The sequence below is a fragment of the Meles meles genome, chromosome 10, assembly GCF_922984935.1.
Source record: "Meles meles chromosome 10, mMelMel3.1 paternal haplotype, whole genome shotgun sequence".
Classification (NCBI taxonomy): domain Eukaryota; kingdom Metazoa; phylum Chordata; class Mammalia; order Carnivora; family Mustelidae; genus Meles; species Meles meles.
Window position 1 is genome coordinate 28,799,476 of NC_060075.1, and position 23,540 is coordinate 28,823,015.

At 38.7% G+C, this 23,540-nt stretch overlaps 1 protein-coding gene across 17 annotated transcripts in view; it reads left to right on the top strand.

Annotated features, from left to right (window-relative positions):
- Positions 1-23,540, top strand: part of CADPS2 (calcium dependent secretion activator 2) — a 519,834-nt gene that overhangs the window by 446,653 nt on the left and 49,641 nt on the right. For 7 of the 17 annotated variants that reach the window (XM_046019959.1, XM_046019960.1, XM_046019963.1 and 4 more), the window contains 3 exons: positions 10,623-10,764; positions 15,836-15,991; positions 17,549-17,696. In XM_046019959.1, coding sequence (XP_045875915.1) covers positions 10,623-10,764; positions 15,836-15,991; positions 17,549-17,696 — 446 coding nt within the window. Of the gene's footprint in view, positions 1-10,622; positions 10,765-10,889; positions 11,010-15,835; positions 15,992-17,548; positions 17,697-18,392; positions 18,408-23,540 lie in introns of all 17 variants that reach the window. The other 10 variants (XM_046019953.1, XM_046019955.1, XM_046019956.1 and 7 more) reach the window with 3 other exon arrangements.

Below are 23,540 nucleotides of genomic sequence, written 5' to 3' on the forward strand. Positions count from 1 at the left end.
TTTGAGAAAACATCCGTGATTTCAGAGAAAAACAGCTCCTCCATGTAGTGAGGTAAATAGAAAAGTTCCCCAGTGCCATAGTTTCCTTTTGGTATGGGGAGTCCAGGAGAGTCTGGGGAATTGAAATAGAATGTAGTGACTTACATCTCAAACTCACAAGTTACTATCCAAAAACCAAGACCCCTGAGCATGTTAATGATCGGTAAAACATACTTTTTTTTTTTTTTTGCTATAAATATCACTCTTGATAATAATGAAGAATTTTTTAATAATTACGTGCTTGTTTTATTAAATCCCTGAAGTATTCAAATAGTGATTTAGTGAATGCAATCCAAATGTTAAATGTGAAACTATTGCTGCCCCCATATTGACCTTTTAGAAAGCTTTAGGAAAACATAAAACTTCCTCCGTTTAATCCCACTTAGAAGGAAACAGCCTTATCTCACTGCCATGGGAATGACTACTTTTACCACCTTGACCCCAATAACATTATAGCCCAAATTCTAGTTAATTAAACTTTAGCCACGACTAATAGAAACGGATCGCTCTGCAAGGTCCAGTCTTGGAAGTGGAAATATTTTGCTGGATAACAATGTTTGCTATAACCTCACATGCAGTGCACAATGAATTATATAGATTTTAAATGGTTTTGATATATGATAATGTTCCTGCTTATGTTTGCTTTTCCAAAATAAAAATTACTAACACATCTCCAAGTAAGTTGGAGGTATTAGTTAGAATTTTTACTTTATTTGTGCCTCGAAAATTTGGTAGCTGAGTAGTTTAGGGTTTTGTTTTTTAACAAATAATTCAGATGTCCCCGCTGGTGGTTTACCATCTTTCTTTTATTAAAATCATGATGCTTTGATATTTTAAAATAGGTGTTTATCTTTTGGAAAGTGGACAGGATTTTTGACAAAGCTCCTCGTTTTCCAGGCGAGGAAACTAAATCTCTAAGAGACAATGTGCCGGGTGTGAGCTTGCTGGCGAGGATCACTGGTTCAGTCTGCGTCTGCATTAAAAAAAGCAGATTCTGGGGCATTTATAAAACTTTCTTCCTTTTCAAGGAAGAAAGGAAATTCCTTGAAGTTTTATTTTTACCTTAGAAAGTTCTCAGAAGGTCCTTGAGTTATGGGGGCAGGGGAAGAGAGGTGGTTAAAGGGTACAGAAAGAACCAGAAAATGGTATATATTGTCCTGTTGAGTACATGATGAAACGTCCGTGGTGAGAATGCCAGGGACTAACATAATGAGTTGGGGGGGGAAGATTCAAGACAGCAAATTCAGTTTCTATTTTAAGAAGAAGAAAATTTCTGCCAGTGGCCTGCGTCTTTCCTTAGAGTTGGCCATGATTAAGGAAAGTCTTAGCCTTAAGAACCCTTGGAGATGAAATGTGGTGTTTCCTCAAGGGAAGAGTACCAGCTGCACCATAATTTTAGCAAGTGTCCCCAATCTCCTGCCCCTCACAGACAATCCACTGATTCCCAGAGCAGGACTGATGAGGAAAACAAACTCCAGCTCCTTGATTTCTGTCCAGAAAAGACAGCTCCTGCTTGTCCCTCCATCTTCCCTCCATCCACCCTGATCCACCCCCCCCCAACTAAAGCGATAATTAAGTGGGTAATCACTTTAAATGATATCTAAGGAAACAGTTTTGAGAAAGAGATATATTAAAATTGAGAGAAAATAAATGTTTTCATAATGAAGCAATTAACATGCTAGCTAAATGGTGCTGTGTGACTCGAAAGCTAGCACAAAAAGATTCTACCCTTGCCTGCCGTCTTCTGCAATTGTCCTGTCGATAATAGATATGGCAAGTGACTGCTTCTGACAAACGAAAGCCATCTGCAAATGGCACAGATCATTTCTTTCAGCACTCCTGAAAGGCAAACCCTTGGAGCTAGTCACCTTTTAATCTGTGGATATGTTAGCAAGTGGCAAATGACCATTCTTTTGGGAACGGATTCCCAAGTGAAAAATAACCACGGTGCTTCTTCTTTAATTAACAGCCTTTTCACATTGCTAGCACATTAAAGCCATCCTGAAGAACACCCGTGCTTATATAATCAATGTCACAGCGTCTCTGCCTAAACGAATAATAAATGTTCGAGCTCTACACTAAGTGAAAACCTATTCTCCAAGACTTTCACCTTCATAAAGATGGGCTCATAAAGATCGAAAAAAGAAAAATGGGAATGTGGTCTCATGAGGATAAAAAGGCTAGTGTTAATAATTAACAAGGAGAGTGAAGTGGAGTCAAATTAGCCATAATAGAGCCCAGAGTGACTGGCAAAGTCACCTCTCATTATCAAAAAACTCATTAAGAAATGAAGAAGTGGAAATCCCGCTGGGTTATTCTCACACTCGGGCTGTATCAGAGATTATTTTTCAGATTTCTTTCAAATGAGGAACTGTTAGGTCACCATATTGTATATGAGGTTAATCTTCAAGCTTTGAAATAGGGAGGGCTGACACCTGCATGTTCCTCTACCTCAAGCGCTTGAATGAGCTGTGCCTCTGAAATTCACGAAGTGGTGTTGATATCTACATCTGTGCGTAGATCTACTGGGAACAATGCAGGATGGATAGGACTTCTAGACTATAGCAGGGCTGTGAACCAGCCTAGTTTTATAGATAAACCCTTCTTTAAATGATGAGATGACCACAAAAATGTGAACATTTATTTACTTCCAATTTCCAGGTTGACTGAATTCAAAATTGTACGTCAGAATCTGTTTTGCCAGAGCGTATCAGTAGGAAAACAAGGAGTCGCTAGCTTTTTCTTTTTCGTTGAGTTCCACAGTGTTGCTCTAGGTTCTTTCCTACATGTAGATATTTTAAATTCTTAGTCTGCTTCTTATATTTTCATACAACTTAATGCCTTCAAGAAAATAACCTGCTCTAGAAGGCCTATGTGTCCTTCACAGTAGATCAGCAGAGACCTCTGGTCTTGGAGGCTGTGAGCATCAAGGACCCTACATCTGGGGACTGTTGATCCCGTTACAGCCATTCTCAATTGTTTGCCTCTTCTAGAGCGAGCAGCATGGAACATAATCCCAGTCAGAAGTTTGTACATAACCGGAATAAAATTACAGACTTTCCCCTTTGGGTTTTATATTAATCTCATAAAAGACGGCATGAGAACTGCAGGAGTATGAGACTTCTCCATCTTTACGCTAAGCCGTGGTTAATGTTTATATTGTTTTTTACTGAATTAATTCTGTAAGAAATAGGCGCTGAATGCCTGAAATTTACAAATCCCAATCACCTTGCAGAAACATGGATTAAAAACAGCTCTGGCCCTTGAAAAGTGTATCATCTAGTAGCACGTATGGACATATATCCCCGACCCACTATAATGCAATAATTTATAAAAATATAACTCAATTACATATACTGTACTAAAGATTTTTTAATTATAGCTTTAAACTTGGATTTGTTGGATTTTGAGTTGTTGTGCAAAATATAGGAAACATTATAATACCAGGGCTTTCATTCCTTAGGTAGGTGGATGGGTGGGAAGGTAAATAGGTAGGTAGATAATTTTTAACAAGTGAACACAAAAGGAGGAAGTGGACATGGTTTTAGGAGGTTGTTATGCTAGTAAGTGTACAAATTAAATATTACCGAACTATATAAATTTACCAATCAGGCTTTTAATTAAAAGGAAAATAAAACTCAATGAGTTTCTTATTCTACTTAAAAAGCATACTCTCTAAGTCTCCTTTAGGCAGTGGGTTTTTGTTGGTATTTATTCAGTAAACACACGTGTATGGAGTGCCTAAATAATGTGCCAGATTCTTGGCTGGATGCTACTCCTAGATCTCAGGAGATTTTTTTGTTTGGTTGTATGAATTTTGTTCCTTTTACATAAGTGTGTTTTGGCTGCAATCTTCCTGACTTTTCTCCCGAAACCCATGTTCATATTTTCAGTGATAGGAATCTTCATTATATGCATTTGTCAACATGGAAAGTGGCCTGTTAATTTTATATCTTTATCCAGTAGGCTCTCATTGTGCAAGATCCCCACAGTTTGTAGTCCCTTGAATAATTGTTGTTTTGTGGCCAAGTCTTGTTTTTAGTGTGGTCGGTGTTGTTTGTTTTGTTGGCCACGAATTACTAGTTTCTTCTGAAGTGCCTATTTAGAATTTTAGGTAGGAAAGTCATTCTTCCTAGTAATCCATTAATGCTGACTAATTGGAAAGGGGTGGCATACTATAAAATTGGGTTATATGGGCTCAGGAGTCAACAGCCTATTTTTACCCTAAAAAGAATACAGGAACTCTTTTATCTGCTTATTCTTCGTTTATTCCATGATTATTATCTCAGTAATTATTATTAATTGGATCATAGTTTAAATTCTCAGTCGAACTCTTACTATTAGAAGCTTCTGACAAGTACTTTTGTAAACGTAAGACTCTTTTTGGTGTGTAAATAATCAACACTAATTTCTTAATTACTGGGATGCTCAAAATAATTGGGCACATCTGCATTCCTAGTTTACCTTTTATTTAAGCCTTTTGCTTTCTTCTGCCATTTCTAATTGCACTCTTGGGCTTGATGTCACTGATGCTTCACTGATGCTTCCTTTTCTGACAAGGTGATATTTGGAAACGTGGAATCTTTGGATGGAAAAAAAAGATGATTTAACAAAGTGGATGCTGGTCCCCCACTTACATTCTTGCCAGCCACTGTTTTAGACTCCTTCTGAGCAGTCCTTTCTACTTCCACACCTCAAGTAGAATGTCAGGAGCATTCTTGCATAAGGCCACACCGAGAACTTGCCTCTTCCAATGAACTGTGAGAATGGGTGCCTCGGAGAGGCTTGATTGGGACAGGTGGCGGCCCAAATCACAACCTATCCTGACTAAACCAGATGGAGAAGATAGAAGCACTCATTCTGGTGCCTGGGGCTATGTATTAAGAGGGCTTTTGATGGTGTCTGATAGGAGCAGAATGCAAACTGGCATATGGGCAACTGAGAAAAAGAGCATACATTTCCATACACAAGTACAGCGCGTGTGTATTTCCCGTAGCCCTGCCTTTTGACACCATGCTTTCTCTTGTCCTTCCTCGCCCCTCTGCAGATTTTCTTTATTTCTTCTCTTCTCTGTTTCTCCTCTTTCTTTCTTTCCTTCCCTCCCTCCCCCTTTCATGAGTCTAATTACCAAAGAAATAATACTGCCAATTGCCAGTTTTCTAAGACTTTGGAAAGCGGGTCTAAAATTTGATTTTTTTAAAAAAGTAAAAAGGAACACTGCTGAAACATGAGCAGAATTTGGCCAGAATTAAGCATTTGTGACTGGCCTTAGGAAATACAGGAACACTCTATTTTCACCCCCTATCTTCAGGATGTGAACTTTTGCTGTCAAGAGTCATGATTGAGCAGAAAAAAACCCCCTCTGCCACATTCATTAAAATATGAGACCTAAAATAGCCAACCTTCATATCCAGCAGAATTTTTAGCAGTCTGATCTTGGACATGGATCAAAAATAGATGTTCATGCCAATATTATTTAATACTGCATATTCAATGAAGAAATATGCATAGAAAATATGAAGAAATATGCAGGCTTTAGTATGTTCGTAGACAGTTTCCTGAAAAATAATGTGGTCATCTTAATGTTATATCCATGTAGTTATTCATTCAACAAACATTTGAACACTTGCTTGGAACCAGACATTTTGCTGGATACTAAGAATACAGATACGGCCCCTCCCTCAAAGACCTTATACACTTGTAGGAAGAAACAGAAGCGGCAACAGGTGCAGAACCATGCTCTGGCCCGCAGTGGAAGCCTGCACAGGGTAGAGAGTAGACAGATGAACCAATAACTGGGCAGGGGGACAGGAGAACAAAGCATTTCCAGAAAAGTTGGAAGGAGTTAAGTGTAGACTTGAACTGAACTATGCGAATCATTGTGGCCGGACCACAGGAAATATGGGGGTCAGACCACAGAGATGAGCCACCAAGGTCATTTTTAAGATAAATCATAGATGGCTTTCATACCATGCAAAGGTTGTTAGAATTTGTTGTGATGATCCACCAAAAGATATAATCTTTCAGAAGGACATTATTAGTTTCATATTTTGACAAGTCTGTCTGCTTTGAGATTTGAAGAAGATGGTCGACAAAGGGAAAATTGGGATCCTGAAGACCAGTAAAGAGATTATTGCACTAATCAAGGCAGGATATGAGAAGATTAGAAGTAGGGCAGCAGCAGTGGTGCTGAAGAGGAAGGGACCTGTTAAGAAGGATATTAAGGATACATAATACGCTGAGCGATGGGTATTAGAGAGGGCATTTGTTATGATGAGCACTGGGTGTTTTATGTAAGCAATGATCAACGAATTCTGCTCCAGAAACCAATCTTGCACTGTATGTTAGCTACCTAAAATTTAAAATTTAAAAAAATACACAGGTCTTGGGCGCCTGGGTGGCTCAGTGGTTTAAGCCGCTGCCTTCGGCTCAGGTCATGATCTCAGGGTCCTGGGATCAAGTCCCGCATCGGGCTCTCTGCTTGGCGGGGAGCCTGCTTCCCTCTCACTCTCTCTGCCTGCCTCTCTGCCTACTTGTATCTCTCTCTGTCAAATAAATAAATAAAATCTTTAAAAAAAAAAAAATACACAGGTCTTGGTTACTAATTGGATGTAGGAACTAAAGGCCAAGCCTATGGTATAATCACCAGGTACTGATATATAGTGATTGGTGGACAATCTGTTTTCACTCCCATAGTGGGAATACAAGAGAAGGAGGCTTATTTAACAAGTTGATGAATTCAGTGCTTATCAAGCATATCAAAAAAGAGAGCTCTTGCTAGAATTACATTTGAGTCAACTGGCACTTAATCTTAGAATCATTATAACATTTAATAACAACATTGAGTGTTGATTCTCCTATGTGCTTCTTCATTTTAACAAACTAAGTATGACTTAATAGCCAACATGCATAATCTCTAAATGTATAATAAAGAAGCATTTGAATTGATGAGGTAGAGTACTCATTTATATTTGTAGATGTAATAATTTCTTAAGTGAGCGTGTCTTGGACTAGTTAGAAAAAATGACAGTGCTTAACAGCACCTATCAAGATGTAGAGCCTTTGGGTCTTTCTGTTTTAGGCCATGTAAATTAAGAGTTAGGCTACAGTCTAGCTGTATAGCAATGCAATGTTGTCCAGCTTTCAATATATATTATAAGCACATTAAATATTTTCACAGTGTTGATTCATTTTTCAGCTCTTTGAATATAATAGTTTTCTTTGGTCTCTTGACTTTTTCATAGTAAAACTGAGTTTTTCAAAATTCTAATTGTAGAAACATATAATTTGTCTAAGATACAGAGTAAAGCATTTGTCATTTGCAAGGGTTTTTTCTACCTTAAATAATCTCTGCATTTCTAGGTCTTAAAAGATGCTGATATACTGCTGATAGGTTGGGCAACTGTATGAATGGCTAGATTGATAAATAATAATTTATGGTAATGCAAATTGTGGGGTGATGGTAATATAGTCTATAGAGGTTAAAAGGGGCTCTTGTTCTGTTGTCTGATAACTAGATGACTTTACCACATGTCCCCAAATTCTCTGTTCCTCAGCTTCCTTATAAATAGTGCTTCTCTGATAGAATTTTTGTGATGGTTAAATGAGAGAATGCATATAAAAACTTAGTCCCATGCTTGACACTCCAAAAATGCCGGCAAGGAGGAGGAGGAAGAGCGAGCTCTTAAGTGGAGAGCCTATTTTTTAATTTGCTTACCGCAGTGATTGAGGTGGTTTGAGTGAGAATATTTCATCCTTAATGTTCAGCATCTTATTTAGGTGACATTTGGCAAAAGGAACTGAACTGCATGATCTATACAGTACCTTCTAGCTCTGTGATTGAATCTCCAGGAATAAATAAAGCTCCTTTCAGTGTGCTAATGAAAACATCATTAAGAGGAGGGCACGTATTGCATGGAGCACTGGGTATGGTGCATAAACAATGAATCTTGGAACACTGAAAAAAAATAAAAGAAAAGAAGAGAAAATAAAAGAAAGTACTCCAAGAAAAGAGAACAGGTTATTTGTGTTTAAGGGCCCTGAAATAATAAAAACATAAAATGATTTTTAAAAAAGATAACATTAGTCTCCTAAATAAGACATTTATCTTTAATTATGATTATCATTCCCACTTTAATAGGAAATCTTTTAGCATATAGATAAGCCAGAAAAAATGCTTTAACCACAAAAAATACTAAACTAGAGTAACTAGAAATAGAAAAAAAAAATGTTGTCTTCTGTATTTAAAATTGCTTCCTACCTCACTTCTATGTGTCTGTAGTTTTCCAGCTTCTCACAAATTTCAGAATCCATTAAAACAATATTCATACCACTGTGGTAAGCATCATACATTTTGCCAAAGTTTTAAAACACTGTTTAGCTTTAGGGGTATTTTTGCCCTAAAGATTATGTGAGACAAGTGGCATATTTAGCTGCATGTTTTATGAGGCATTACTTTAAAATTTCTAGGGACTAGATTTCGTGTAGAAGCATATGCAGCAGGGGCACCTGGGTGGCTCAGTGGGTTAAGCCGCTGCCTTCGGCTCGGGTCATGATCTCAGGGTCCTGGGATCGAGTCCCACATCGGGCTCTCTGCTCAGCGGAGAGCCTGCTTCCCTTCCTCTCTCTCTGCCTGCCTCTCTTGTGATTTCTCTCTGTCAAATAAATAAATAAATAAATAAATCTAAAAAAAAAAAATTAAAAAAGAAGCATATGCAGCAATTCAGAGTCCTAAAAGTGAATGGGATCACGGGGAGACTTTTCCCCATCTTCCTCCTCTGCTACTCCTATCCAGGTCACCATCATCATCATCATCACCCTTTACCTGGTCTATTGCCGTCAAGCACTGAGCACGAACTGTCTTCTGGGCTTCCACCCTTGGTCATCTACTCCATTTTCCACACAGCAGCCAGAGATATTTTTTATCATGGCACTCCTCTGCTTAATAATAATTAAAATAATGATTCTTCCCTTTGTATGTAGTAAAACCCCATACTTCTCACCATGTCCTACTCTCTGGACATAATCTCGGACTGTTCTCTCCGCTCTCTCATGCTACTCTTGCCACACTGGCTTTCTCGTCCTTCTGGAAGTACACCAGCTTGTTCCCTGCCTGGAACTTTCTTACTAGCTATTTCCTCTACTTGGAGATCTTTCCTCCAAATCTCCTGTGAATGGCTACCTGTCACTTAGGCTCAATTAAAATACCATCTCTTCAGAAATACCTTTCCCAGCCATGATGGATATTTTTACATGAACCTGTTCTCACTTTGAGAGTCAAAAAAAATTACAGCTGGGTTTAAGATATGTTCACTTGAGAAACAAATATGTACCATCATCTAAAAAGTTACAAATGACTTATTGAATATTATTTAACATTACTTAGTGTCTTCCTACAGATTCTCTATTCTTTCATGATACAGCTTAGACACATACTGACTGTCTCGGTCCGTTCAGTCTGTTATAACACAATACTAGAGACTGGGTAGCTTATAAAGTACAAGTTTATTTCTCACAGTTCTGGAGGCTGAAAAGTCCAACATCAAGGTGCCCACAGATTTGGTATCTGGTGAGAGCTTGTTTCACAGATGGCCGTCTTCTTACTATGTGCTCACATGGTGAAAGGGTCCAGGATCTCTCTGAGATCTCTTTTATGAGAGCACTGATCCTGTTCATGAGGACTCTGCCCCCATGACCTAATTTCCCCTCAAGGGCCCCACCATCACACTGGATGTTGGAATTTCAACATATGAATTTGGCAGGGGAGTGGGTAGGTGTGACACAGTCTATAGCCAGCACTGACTTTTTCCTAATGAAATCACATCCTGGGCATAGAAAGCGCCCACTTTCTGGTATAGGGAAGTGCACGTTAACTATTACCTACCTATTTGATAGTCCTATCCCAATAGCACAAATTCTAAGACTTCCACAACTGCTTTAGGTAGGATGTCCCACAGTGTATTTCATTAAGACAAATGGACACCTGAAAAATGCATATGATATGCTGTTTTGAAAGACACATGTAGAAAACTGGATGACTAACAGGAAAATCCACAAATAACCGAAAAGTTCATGAATCTGAATAGATAGTCCCAAGGCCACAGTCATCCTGCTGCTGAATTAAATAAGTGTATCTCTTAGAATTCATCAAGCTTAGCTCTTAGAATTGAATGGGTTTAGCTCTCCCGTGACATACCATCTAGCCCAGGGATTGTAACTCTCTTTATTGCTCTATTTACGTGTGTCAAGACCTTCAGGGTATCCAGCAGCTCCATTGAGTCTCTGGCAAGTGGTCATGTGCCTCACGTGTTAAACCTCTTAGAAAGTAAAGACATCCCACCTGCCGGGAAGATTTTGTCGAGATATAATCTGTTTGCATGTTGACAGCCATACCTAGGAGGTTGATTATACTTCTTGATAAGCTTTCATGATATATTCAACACGAGGAGGAAGACCCGATACCATCTGTATTTTATACCAGTTCTTCTGTGTCAGACTCTTTCAGGAAACGTGTTTTCACCTCTGTTTCCCAAATGCCTGATATGATCCCTCTGACGAACACTGTTTCTGCTTGACTATTTCAGCACTTTTATGTAATGGAAAATTTCACAAACATTTGCAAGAAATCTTTGTGCCCTTGGTTGTCCGCTACGTCGATCTCATGGAGTCCTCCATCGCCCAGTCAATTCACAGAGGTTTTGAGCAAGAGACATGGCAGCCTGTCAAGTAGGTATCTTGCCTAGTGTCCATAGAACATCTGTCTCTTCAGTCCTGACCTTATGACTTTACACATGGCCATCTGTAGTTATTGCTTATGGTGGTCCCTTCCCACGTTGTTTGTTTCTTTACAGGAATATCGCCAACAGTCTTCCCAATGTAGCTCTTCCAAAAGTTCCAAGTCTGCCTCTTAATCTTCCACAGATTCCTAGCTTTTCTACTCCTTCGTGGATGGCTCCTTTATATGAGTCCACGTGTGTATCCCTCACTTATTTCCTGGTGGTGTGCTAGCTAGTGCATGGCCTGGGCTGTGTTCTGTGCACATGTGTTCAGATTGCATGGCATTTATCATCATCGGTTGAGGAATCCTATGTTTTAGTGTTGTGTGAATTTTTTAAGCTATTAAGCTAAGATGAGCAAATTGATGATAAATGATACAGATAAAACAAAAACAAAAACAAAACAACCCCACTCGCTGATTTGATGTAGTTCATATGTGATCTGTAGGTGAGAGGTCATTTTGTGACCCAGGTTGTAGACTCGAGCCTAAACGATATACCACAGTCCAGGCAATCACTGTGGTAACAGTATGTCTAGGAACCGTAGTTGACTTCAGCTTTGTTACTACCCACATGGTTTCTCTTGTACAAGTAGAAAACCATCATTAAGAATCATGTCAAGGATATGTTTTTCTATTTTATCTCAGTCGTACTTTTAAATAATATTTCATGTTGCAGAGAAGTGATTGTCCTTTATTTCCTAACACCAGCAAGTTCCTCTTTGTCCTTTCATCTATCAGTGGATGTACTTTGTTATTTTTAAATAATCTTTATATCATAAAATCCATACCTGTTAGTTCCACCCTGTGATTCAGCCCACCTAGTACAGATTTGGTAATTAAGAGTCGCTAGAACAAAAAGGACACAGGCTTTGAAATTCGAATTTAGGTCCTAGTTTAGTAATCAGTAAGTCTTCCTTAGCCTCAGTTTCCCCAATGCTAAAAAGGTTATGACACCTAATTTAAAGACATTCTTGTGAGGATAAAAAAGAAAAAAAGCGATGAAAAGTGCCTGGCACATCCCAGGCTCTCAATAAATAATAACTACTCCTACGCTACATTATGATTTTTATCGTTATTTTTATCATTATTACATCATCAATCATCATTGTTCCTAACTGTAGAGTTTTCAAATGTATGAGCCTCAGAGAATCAAATGAACTCAATAATAGTCCATGCTCTGCCCAAGGTCTCATATGACAGCAGCTAGAAAAAATAATAATTAGAAGAAGAAAAATAGCTACCACTCATTAAGCACTTACTATATTCCAGGTTAAGGGCCAAATCCTTTACCTCAGTTAAGCCTCACAACAATCCTGGTAGGTAACTGTCATTGTCCCCATTTTACAATTAAGGAAACTAAGTCATAAAGAACTTAAGAAACAGAACCTGCCTCAGGTCCCACAGTAAGTCAGTGACAGAGGCAAGCTTTGAACCCAGGTTTGGGAGACCGTAAAGCTCTCAATCCTTATTCATGTATTCAGCTTCCAAAGAATATACTGGCTAAGAACTTGCCCAGCATCCTTTCTGCCTGTCCTCCCACCACTGGTAAATCTGCTCCCAGTCAAGACTGCATACCCTCAAGAAAAAAGAGACCAAGAATAACTTGCAAAATAGCTTAGTGAGATCTCTCCAAGTTAAACGTCACCACTGTGCCCACGATAGTTACTGGGAGGTTAGGTTACACATGAATCTCTTTCTTTCAGGCAAATGCTTTGGGCAGTTATAGTGTATAGAGTCGTGTCTGTGCGTGCTTGGCAGTTATCTGGGAAGTATAATGTATCTTTCTAAGTTTATGTGTTTTTGTGCTCCTTAACACTGTTTTATAATTTAATTCCTCTCCTTCTTCATTCCTCATCTGTTTAACACCCTTGATTTTAACCAAAAACATTATTGTGGGCATTACCTTGTGATATTTCGATTTTTGAGGGGTCATTTTTTGGCTTTGAGGTATGTGTGAAGCCTGAATCTCATTTGTTGGAATCCCCATCTTAAAATGACCCACTTCTCAGGACAGGAATCATGACGATTGTGGCTTTGTAACTAAAGTGCTCATACTTTCATCATTCTGAGTAAATAAAAAAACATGTTTTACAAGTTAATCACTGTTATCTTTACCTGCTAAGATTATCAACATTAGGCTCTTCATCAGGGTGCTTAAAATTACTTATAATGCTATGGTGTAATCACTAGTGTTTTGGGGTTCTGAGTGATTTTTTTGCTAAAGATTTTATTTCTATTATTTTTAAGTAATCTCTAACCCCAATGCAGGGCTTGAACCCATAACCCCAAGATCAGGGGTCTCCTGCTCCACTGGCTGAACCAGCCAGGCATCCTTAGTTTTTTGAACTTTTGTTATAAAGCATTAAATTGCAAAACATAAATAAATAAAAACTATGTTTCATATGTAAGGAATTAAAAAGAGAACATAACCATGGCTTTAAAGGTACATTCCTACCTACCAATTTATCAGTAGCACCTTACGAGGTGCTTCTCTATGTCTTCCCTCACAGTTTTTTGTTTTTTGTTATTTTTGTTCTTCAGCTCTAAAAGTAGATATCAATAAGATAAGTTTCCTACTGGCATTTTCAGGAAGTTATCTCAGAGTTCATTATTCACATTTGAGTTCTTTAATCTGTTAACAATACTTTCTGAATACGTCAGTGATTAAAAGTAATTTTAAGACGAAAATTTCTGAGTAAATTGAAGGTTATAAATTCCAGCTCAACAGAAAACCTATTTACATTTTTTATTATAACAAACACTTGTTACCTTAATTACGTTCCTAATTAAGCATATTTATCATTCCATAGCATCAAAAAACAAAAGAAACATATATCCATATTTTCTATGAAGACTTAGTTGTCATGTTACAAGAGTCCATTTTCTTTTTTCTTTTTTTTTTTTTTTAAAGAGTTTATTTATTTGACAGACAGATCACAAGTAGGCAGAGAGGCAGACAGAGAGAGAGGAAAGGAGGCACGCTCCCTGCTGAGCAGAGAGCCCAATGCGGGGTTTGATCCCAGGACACTGAGATCATGACCTGAGCCGAAGGCGGAGGCTTTAACCCACTGCCACCCAGGCGCCCCAAGAGTCCATTTTCAATAGAATTCCATCTTCATTATTTCAGGTTTTGTTCTGATGATGGTTTTTTTTTGTTTGTTTTGTTATGTTATTAAGAATACATACATGCTTCAAATAGCTACCTTCTACTTCTCCAAAATAAAAAATTATTAGTAGATTTGCTTTTTTAACTAATTAGGTTCAATTACTCTTAAAATATAGGGTCTCTAATTTACCCATTGCACACTATAAATATATAAGAGGATTTTGCCTGGACAATTTTTTCCCTCTGATTTTTATTATATATGTGGCAAAAGGGAAAAATAAATGTGTTTTTTTCTGACATTTTACAGCAACGTCAACATAGTGTTGACTCTTTCCTTTGTTTAATGGTACTTTGGGGGCACTGATTTTTAGTTACGAGATACTGAGTAAGGAGCTGTGGATGGTCCTTTGAGAATTGAACTCTGAGCACATCTTGGCTAGGCAAGGAGACCATGAGGAGTTACTGGCAGAATGGGAGGAGGAACACAAAGGATGCTGGTGATGCAGGAAAGATACTGAGGTGGAGGTGGGGGAGGGAAGTACACATTTAATTAGCCAGGGAAGGAGCTGTTTTTTTAAGCCACTAATCAAGATATATTTGGCTAAACAAAGTGGGTATTTAAAGAATTTTTTTTTAAGAATTTTATTTTTATGAAAGTTTTCCACTGTGCTCTCGTGATAAATTATTTCATCTCTCTATTTTTCTTTTGCACACTAACAATACAATTTTTAGGTGAGTCTATGTTAAGCACTTACAGGAAGGCTGAGGAGAACTGAATCACACAGCCCCTTTTTCTCCTTTTGTTCTCTTTTACTATTAAGTTTCAGTGTGTTTGAACATAAGATTATTTTACTTTCAAAACTTCTGTTTCCCTATTAGGCTATCTACTTGCATAATGGAAAGCAGTAGTTATTATCCTTCGCCCAAATATTATATGTATCTTGCTACAAATTACCTTCATGCACGGGATGAAACTTTAGTCCCCTAGAGTGATTTTGCCACAGATCCCAAGTTAGACAGATGGGATGACCTGACCTGAACCGTGTTCCGACTTCCGAGCACCCAGGATGTCATTTCCCTATTAGGCTGTGTGTTGTACTGTTCAGTTTCGTTACGAGCTAGAAAAGTCATGAAGCATTTCAAAGTGGGCCTGAGATTTGCTTCCCTCCTCAGCCTGTTACTCCACTTCCACTTCCCCTGTCCTTGAGAGATTTGAGGATCTGTACACTGTGCACCTGTCTGCAGACGGACAGAAGGCGCTGTGAGGACAGAGGCACGTGTGTGCACGAAGGAGTGAGGCTCCTAGTGGCAGTCAGATGGACTTTCTTACGTAAAACACACTCTTTGAATTTCCAGGAAGAAATGCTTATGTATTTATCTGTATCCTATAGATTGGTAAAAAGCATTTAACATGTTTGTTCTTCTGTGTACAATTTGATTTCTTTTCCTTAGTCAAGTACCCTTATACATTCTACCCCTTTTTTTTTTTTTTTTTTTTTTTTTTTTTTTCTCATTTTATTTATTTTTTCAGCGTAACAGTATTCATTCTTTTTGCACAACACCCAGTGCTCCATGCAAAACGTGCCTTCTCCATTACCCACCACCTGTTCCCCCAACCTCCCACCCCTGACCCTTCAAAACCCTCAGGTTGCCCCAACCTCCCACCCCTGACATTCTACCCCTTTTTTATGAAACCTTACTATATTCATTTCTATTTGCTTTTTTTTTGCCTCACCATATATTCATTAAGTAAAAAGGAAGAGATTCAGAAGGTTGAATAAAGAAATGACCGATTATTAGAGATTTTATGTGATATTTTTTCATTAATGGCAATTGATACAGAAAGGCAAAAAGCAGTGTGTTGGCGAACAGTGCAAGTTCATGATGTTCTTCATGTTTCCTTTTTCTTCTAGCAATGGCTCAGCAACATCAGAAGACCTTTTTTGGAAACTCGACGCCCTTCAGATGTTTGTCTTTGATCTGCACTGGCCAGAACAAGAATTTGCCCACCACTTAGAGCAAAGACTTAAACTAATGGCCAGTGATATGATAGAGGCCTGTGTCAAAAGGTAGACCTGTGTTTTCAAGTTGCTGCTTTGTACAACCAGCACCCAGAGGAGCACTTTTCACCGAGTACCTGTTACTTATTTGTTGCAAGGGAAGGTTTCAATATGTACTACCACTGCAAAATTTAATGAACATTGGGTTCTCAGACCTAATCCTCGGGCCTCCTGTAACTGATAAAATTGGCCTGAAACTTTTTTTTTTTTTACACACCTTCTCACATTGTCCTCATCAGTAGCATCCATACTATATTAATCATTTCTGTGGTGCTTATGGTTGTCTCTCTGGGAATACTGTGCTTTCAATTCCCGAGGCAGTACTTGCTGAGACATATGGAAGAGGTCTGTTAAGTACTTGATGCATTATGCGCAGTGTCTGCTGTGAAATGGCGTGGCAAACCCAGATTATGATCCGCGCCATCAATGGTTCTGTTTTCTGGTATTCCCTTCGCATATCGAATGAGTTCCGGCTATCCAGTTATATTCTTCAGAACTGAACCAGAACTAAGTTATGAGGCTTTGAATTTCTCCAAAAGTACTTTCATTTTCTTTAATAGTTCTTAGAAAATCAGCACTGAATCTCTAATTAGCCAAGCAGTGTTTTTCCCGTTGCCCTTGTTCATGATACTTACGGAACGCTGTGGGCAGCGTATTGGAATTAACACTGATTGGAGCAACTGAACAATCCTGAATTCTTCAAAATTAAGAAAAATCCTGTCTTTTTAATGGATTCCTAAAGCAAGGCCACCAATTAGATTATCTAATGTTTTAAAATATCATTATTTTCATGCGTGATTCTAATGTCTCAAATCTGTGGGTGTTCTTTGGCTACTTCCACAAAAACAATTGCAATACACTTTCTTTCAAATGCCTGCCTACAAATTTGGGTATTTGAAAGAAAAGCTAAGGGACACAAAAGAATTACGCATTCTCTATTGTACATTAATTATGTTTTAGAGTTTTCCAGACTTGTAGTTTTTTTAAAATTTGGCAAACCCTTGCTCAGATTTGTTCTGCTTTAATGCGGAGAAGCAAGTGTTTGTTTTTTTTTTAAGATTTTATTTATTTATTTGACAGATCACAAGTAGGCAGAGAGGCAGGCAGAGAGAAAGGGAGAAGCAGGCTTCCCACTGAGCAGAGAGCCTGATGCAGGGCTCAATCCCAGGACCCTGAGATCAAGACCTGAGCCAAAGGCTCAGGTGACCACTGAGCCACCCAGGTGCCCCGCAAGTGGTTTTTATACTTGGAAATTAATTCAGGCAGTTAAGTAAAACTAAGAGGTGTTTCCGTAAAAAGTTTTACACTAGCTGTAAAAAATAGCTTCCTTTGGGTAGAGATACTGTCTGCATGACTGTAAAAGCTGTTTAATATAAAATAGCTCCCTGATCTTTTACATGAGACACCTGAGACAAGAAGAGCATCCCAGCCCCTAGCTCCCAAGCAATGCCACACTCCTTATTTGCATGTGTTAAATCAGCATCTTGTAGTGTTGATTTCACTTTTACTAAACAGGTGAGACATATTTCCGAATTTCTTACTCCAAATTCATGTTTTAATGACTAGAACAAGAACTGCATTTGAAGCCAAGCTGCAAAAGGCAAGCAAAACCACCGAGTTGCGCATCCCGGCTTCCGTGTGTACAATGTTTAATGTATTAGTCGATGCCAAAAAGCAAAGCACCAAGCTTTGTGCCCTGGATGGAGGACAAGAGGTGAGTGAACTGAGTGTCAGGTACAGATAGGTACCCTGACAGAGGAGGGTGCTGGAGGCTGGTTCCGGAAGTCTCTCGCTTGATTAGATGAAAAGACCCAAGTCCTTCAATAGAGGTGTTTGAGCTTTTCTTGACTGTAATAATGGAAGGCCCTTTATCCCTTTGCTCATGTCAGTTTCTTCTGTCTTATATGAAGACTGCCCCAAATTTTACAAGTGTCCATTGAGGCTTTTAACAGCTTAGGTGTTGTGTATTTACATAAACCTCGCTTTTCACAAGCAAATAAGAAAGCTGGAAAGCTACCTGCTTTGTTTAGACAAATCTAGAGTACCCAGAGTTTGCATTCAAAACACAAGGCACAGAAAATAGCACATGAAATATTTTTAGTTACACAAAAGTTTCCGTGTTTTAAAGATCAAGTAGAAACGTGCTAAAAAAATTACTTGTTTTTTTAAATAAATGTCCCATTTTTTTTTACTTTGATTCATGTTTTGTTTGGTTCTATATTCAGAAACACAGCTTACTTTACCCCATGATTTATTTTTGTTAAGAGTGTTGATTGGGTGAAAGTGGATCAATTTTTCTTAGATTATCTGTTTAAGTTGACATTTTGTTCATTGTAATTACTGTTTCATCATTTCTTTACTCTTCCCCTATGTTCATCGTCTTTTTTTTTTCCTCCATGGCATGATCCAGTTTGGTAGTCAATGGGTAAGTCTTTTTTTTTTTTTTTTTGGAAAAACACACTTTTATTTGAATTATTATTTGTGTAAATGTGCCCTTTTTATTTTCATCTTTTCAAATTAATTAATTCCACTTTCAGATTTATGTTTTCCATGTATGTGTATAACACTAACAGCTTATTATAACATAGCAATACCCAGAGACACATTAAAGCATGTATAAATACTTATGCCCCAAATAATGCCAGGGGAATGTTTCTTCCCTGTTAGGCTGCAGGATCTGCAAACTGCTCTTAGATTTTTTTTAAGGATAAAATTATTTAAAACAAAATGAACTCACCCTCCTTTCAACAAATTCAGAAGCAGTATGATTATTAATATTTTCAAGATGCATATACCTATAGTATATACTTTCACCGATACTAGAAAAATTTGGAGCTCTGGATGACAAATATATACTATTTGGGTATCTCTAAATTTGAGGACCAGGAGACCATTCCTAAGGCCACTTCATGCAGAAGTATCCAGTTGTGGATCTCAATAAGGTACATGCCCACCAGTGATACACTCTTTCTTCCCATTCGTGGCCTGGGAAGTAACCATTCTCAGAGATGGGAAGAGGCAGGCCTGTGTGTCAGGAGCCTTTCTTCTCCCCACACAAAGTTGTCTTGAATTACCACCCAGAACCTCAGAGGAACGTGATATGAAAAATTTTATGCATATTAAATAAACTGGGTATTATGTATACTTACCTGTCTTATATATGTGTTTTGATATGTTACAGTGTTTTTGTGCTCTATGGATATGTTAAATCTTACAAGTCTTACACTGTAAGACACTCAGGGTGACTCTACTGGGCTGACAATTCTCATCCGAGCAGAAAGGCTAGGTAGCTCTGAAAGAGGGTAAGAGGGCCCATTTTTTGTGAATGTCATACTTCTCTAACCCAGATGTAGACATTAGCTATTTGGCCATAATTTATGCACATGCACACATATTTCATTCTTTGAGCAATTTAAAGGGAAAAGATGCATTTCTAATACCATAGCATACAACCTTACATGTATATTAAGTAACTTATATGTGTTATAGAATGTTCAATAATTATCATTCTGTGAATGCCTACAACATGATTTATTGCCTCTAGTCATCTGAAGAGGCAGCTGGCTTGGATATCAATGGCTCATCTCTCTCCCTTTTCATGTTTTTCGATATCCAGATGTAAGTCTTTGATGGTCTACTCAGAAATATTGTCCTAAGTCTCTCCATAAGTCCATCCATTTCTTGTCACGTTTATAAGATCATCTTTGCCTCTTCCCATTGATATTGGATTTATCCATCTGTTTTAACATACATGGCAGTACCTGACACATAATAGGCACTTAGTATGTAGTGCTCGAATGAACAGACTGATTTCTTGTCACCACTTTAAAAATCCTCCCCTGTAAGAAACAGCTCTCAATAGTACCTCAAAAGAAAAACAGGCACACACACACAAATGACAAAACATTGTTGCATTGTCAAATGGTTCTTTATATTAATAGGTAAATGGCTTTGAAAAGTAATCTGCTACTGTTCATTATATTCGCACCTGTACCTTCTCACCAGAGACAATTAGTTCCCCACAACTTTCACACAATTAATATAATTCAAAATGTGCAGGTGTAAAACCCATTAGCAACTGTGAAAAGTGGTTAGCAAGAATTTCAGTGCAAAAGAAGGACTTTATACTTTGCTTTTAATCACCAATAAATACACCCACATAACTGCACAGGCTTTCCCTCTCTGTGCTTGAGATAAGTTTTGGAATTGAGGCAAATTAGCAAATACATTACATGCAGAGGTGAGGTGGTGACCTCATTCTGTAGTAAGCAGCAAATTAAAAACTAGATTATTACACAATTTGGAACCTTGTAAAATATATGCTTCTGTAGATAAACCCAGTCGGGATGGTTTTCTGAATTTTAAGGAATTCTCTCTCCAACATCTTCAGTAAATTTGTTACATGTCGTTGCTGAGACGAAGCCTTCTCAACTCCTTTTCCACAAGGCAGCCCCTTCTGTGCTCCTGAGTTAAGATTCTGTTTTCTCACATGGCACCTGAGGAAAATGTGCTCAACTGCAGCCTGGAATGGTGTTTAATGGAGTCATTAGTGAGCAAATGATCTCCTCACGCGACAGCTGTGTGTAATGAGTCAGCAGTCTTAGGCCAGTTCCTCAGGGACAGATGTTGGGACCACAAAACCACCCGTGTTTAGAAATCGTTGTTCTCTACCAACTGCATGGGTCTCACTAAGGTGCCCCCACATCCAATGGCCCATCCATTGAGGACAGAAGTACATTAATGGGGGCTCCTTGTGTAGGATTTGTTCTCACCTACAGTAGAATGCTTCCATTTCCAGAACTGACAATCCAGTACCTTTAAAGTTCTTCCCAAAAGAAGGACCAAAATCTTTTAAGAATGCTGGATTGTACTGGCATCTGGTCAGCCTCCATTTCTGGAATGTTTACATTAGCAACAGTCAGGGGAGATGAGGATAGGTACATGAGTGTAGGGGCACCAGGATTTCAGACCCGTGTTTGATTGCTGAATTCCCTGGGTTCCATGAAGTATGAACTCCTTAAAGGTTAATCTTGATCTAAAGTTAGCATCCGCTGCTGGAGGAGCACATACACTTTACTTTTGGGGGCAGATGTAGGGAGAATTAGTCAAAGAAATGGGCTGTGATTTGCCAAAGCCCTGGTATGTAGGATTATCGACCTGACTTGAAATATTCTGATAGAAATTTTATGGGTTTTTATTGTTGCAGTCAAAAAAACTTTGCAGCTTTTTATGAAAAATTGGGTCTGTTAATCTAAATAAAATATACCAATTTCAGGTTAGGTATTGTAAATGTCTATGCAGATAAAGTGTTTTCTTCTCTGTGATCTCTTTTTGTGTGTCTGTGTTTGTCTTTGGAAGCTATAACTCGTTCTAACTAATCTTTTTTTCATCTCTCTGTGGCATATGTGAGCTATTCTCTTTGCAGAATGTACATATGAAATATGAATTCTGAGGCCAGCTGGCCACTCCCACCCACAGTGCTTCCAGATCACCTTCCACTGACTGTGCAGCTAGGACAGATTCTGGAAGCTCCCGGCAATTTTAACATTAGTGAAAGTCCCAGCTAATCAGATAAATCAACAACAGCAAAATCTCATATCGTAAAAACCTAACAACCCTTATGCTATTTGGGTTTGCCCCTTGGGCAGTGCATTTAGTATACTTTTCTTCCTTTTTAATTTTTTGCGTTTCTCTCTCTATCCCTCTCCTCCTCTTTCCCTGTTCCCCTCTCCACTCCCTCCCTCCTTCTCCTCTCACTGCTTTTGGCTAGATCAGGTGTCAAAGAAAACAGCAGTCTAAAGGTGTATATTATAGGAAAATGTGATGGCTCCTGGGGTCCATGCCTTTCCCTGCCTTTTGATAAAAAGGGTCAAAGGAACCTCTTCAGTGGCTCATCTCTTGATTTTAGGATATGTCCAAATCGATCCAGTCTAAAAGTTTAAGATGTAGAAGCTCTACAGTTTTATATCCAATAGCCTTTCGATGACATTTGATTACTCTTGAGTTAAAAAATGAACATAGGGCAGGGCCACCTGGGTGGCTCAGTCAGTAGAGCACGCAACTCTTGATCTTGGGGTTGTAAGTTTGAGCCCCATATTGAGTACAGAGATTGCTTAAAAATAAAATCTTTTAAGAAATGAAACCTACGGCAAATACAAATAAACACTGAACATATCAAGTATATATTTAAGCGCTCAGGGATCTGGGCACCTTGATCCATGTATGTTCTGTAGCACTTTCCAGGGAAGAGGAAAGTGAGAAGCTTGGAGCCCATCGCCTCTATTCTGCCCCAAAGAGGAGCCTCAGTCTGGTATTTTACTTCGTCCTGCTGCACAGACACAGATTTGGAGAGAGAAGAGTATGAAGTGAGAGGAGCAGGGAGGGAGAGGTGGGCAGACCTCATTTGTGTAAGCTCCTCACACCAAGTCGGCTGTAGAACTGGCTGGAGCCGGGGACTTCTGGTACCTTTGTCTGGAGGAAGCTTCCCAGCCACCTCCACTAGCAGCCAGATCCTCCAAGCTCTCTCTCTTCTCTGTCATTTTTCTTTACTGTCTCCCCTTTTCCTTCAAGCTGTTCTAAAAGCAAAGGACATGGTCCTACTCTAATAGAAATCCACACTCCATGTTTATTTTCTTTCTAGTCGTCTCTGGGAAGCACAAGTTTGGGAATCAGTAAGTCTTTCAGGAAAACAGTCACATCATGTTTCCCTTCACTAGGTGAAATACGTGCCCAGAAAGCTCCACACTGATGTGTGTGCTATTGATTTTAGACCACTTGTCAGCACACACTCACACACGCAGAGCAGAGACTTCCCATGCCCCAGAACAGGGCTTCCTGTTCTGTGTCTACAGGTAGACAGCCGCTGGTAACGGTCAGAGCCTGGGGGGGTGGGGTGGGGGGGAATCATTCCCGTGTATTCCAGAGCAGACCTACGCTGATGTTTTGTTGTGTGTGGAAACTTTGAGACATGTTTTCAGAAGAAAAACATCGCTTTCAAAAACTTACATCTTAGGAAACCATTCATCCGGCAGCTGTTAAGTTGGTCTAATGTTTATACTGACCTGAGTACTTTTACTCTATGCATTATGTTAGCTGTTCCGAGAAGCCTTGAACCATCAAGATAGGGTTAGTCTTTACAAGTCACATTTTCTCTGAAGTGGCTATTGGGGACAATCGGCTGTCAGATAAATGCTTCTAAAGCAAGAATTACTGTTTAAATGAATGTGCCTTCACACACTGCCAAAGCTGCTGCTAATTTAAGAATGCAACTCTCTCGTATTCTCTAAGAGCAGAAAAGGAGGCTTTCAGGTTTATTTTAAATACATCTTTTTTATATTTACTTGAAGGCGTCTTTTTCATGCGGAAGCAGTGATAAAACTGGGGGGAGTGAGTGCGGTTTCATTATACCTTTTATGGCTTATTAATTTGTTACCATCTATTCACCTTTGTTGATGAAATTTTAATTTTGCCCTTGCTTGAGCATATTGTAAGGATTGTATAAACTCCTGCTCCCCGCGCTGACAAAAACGGTCCTTTTAGACTGAACAATTGGGAGCTC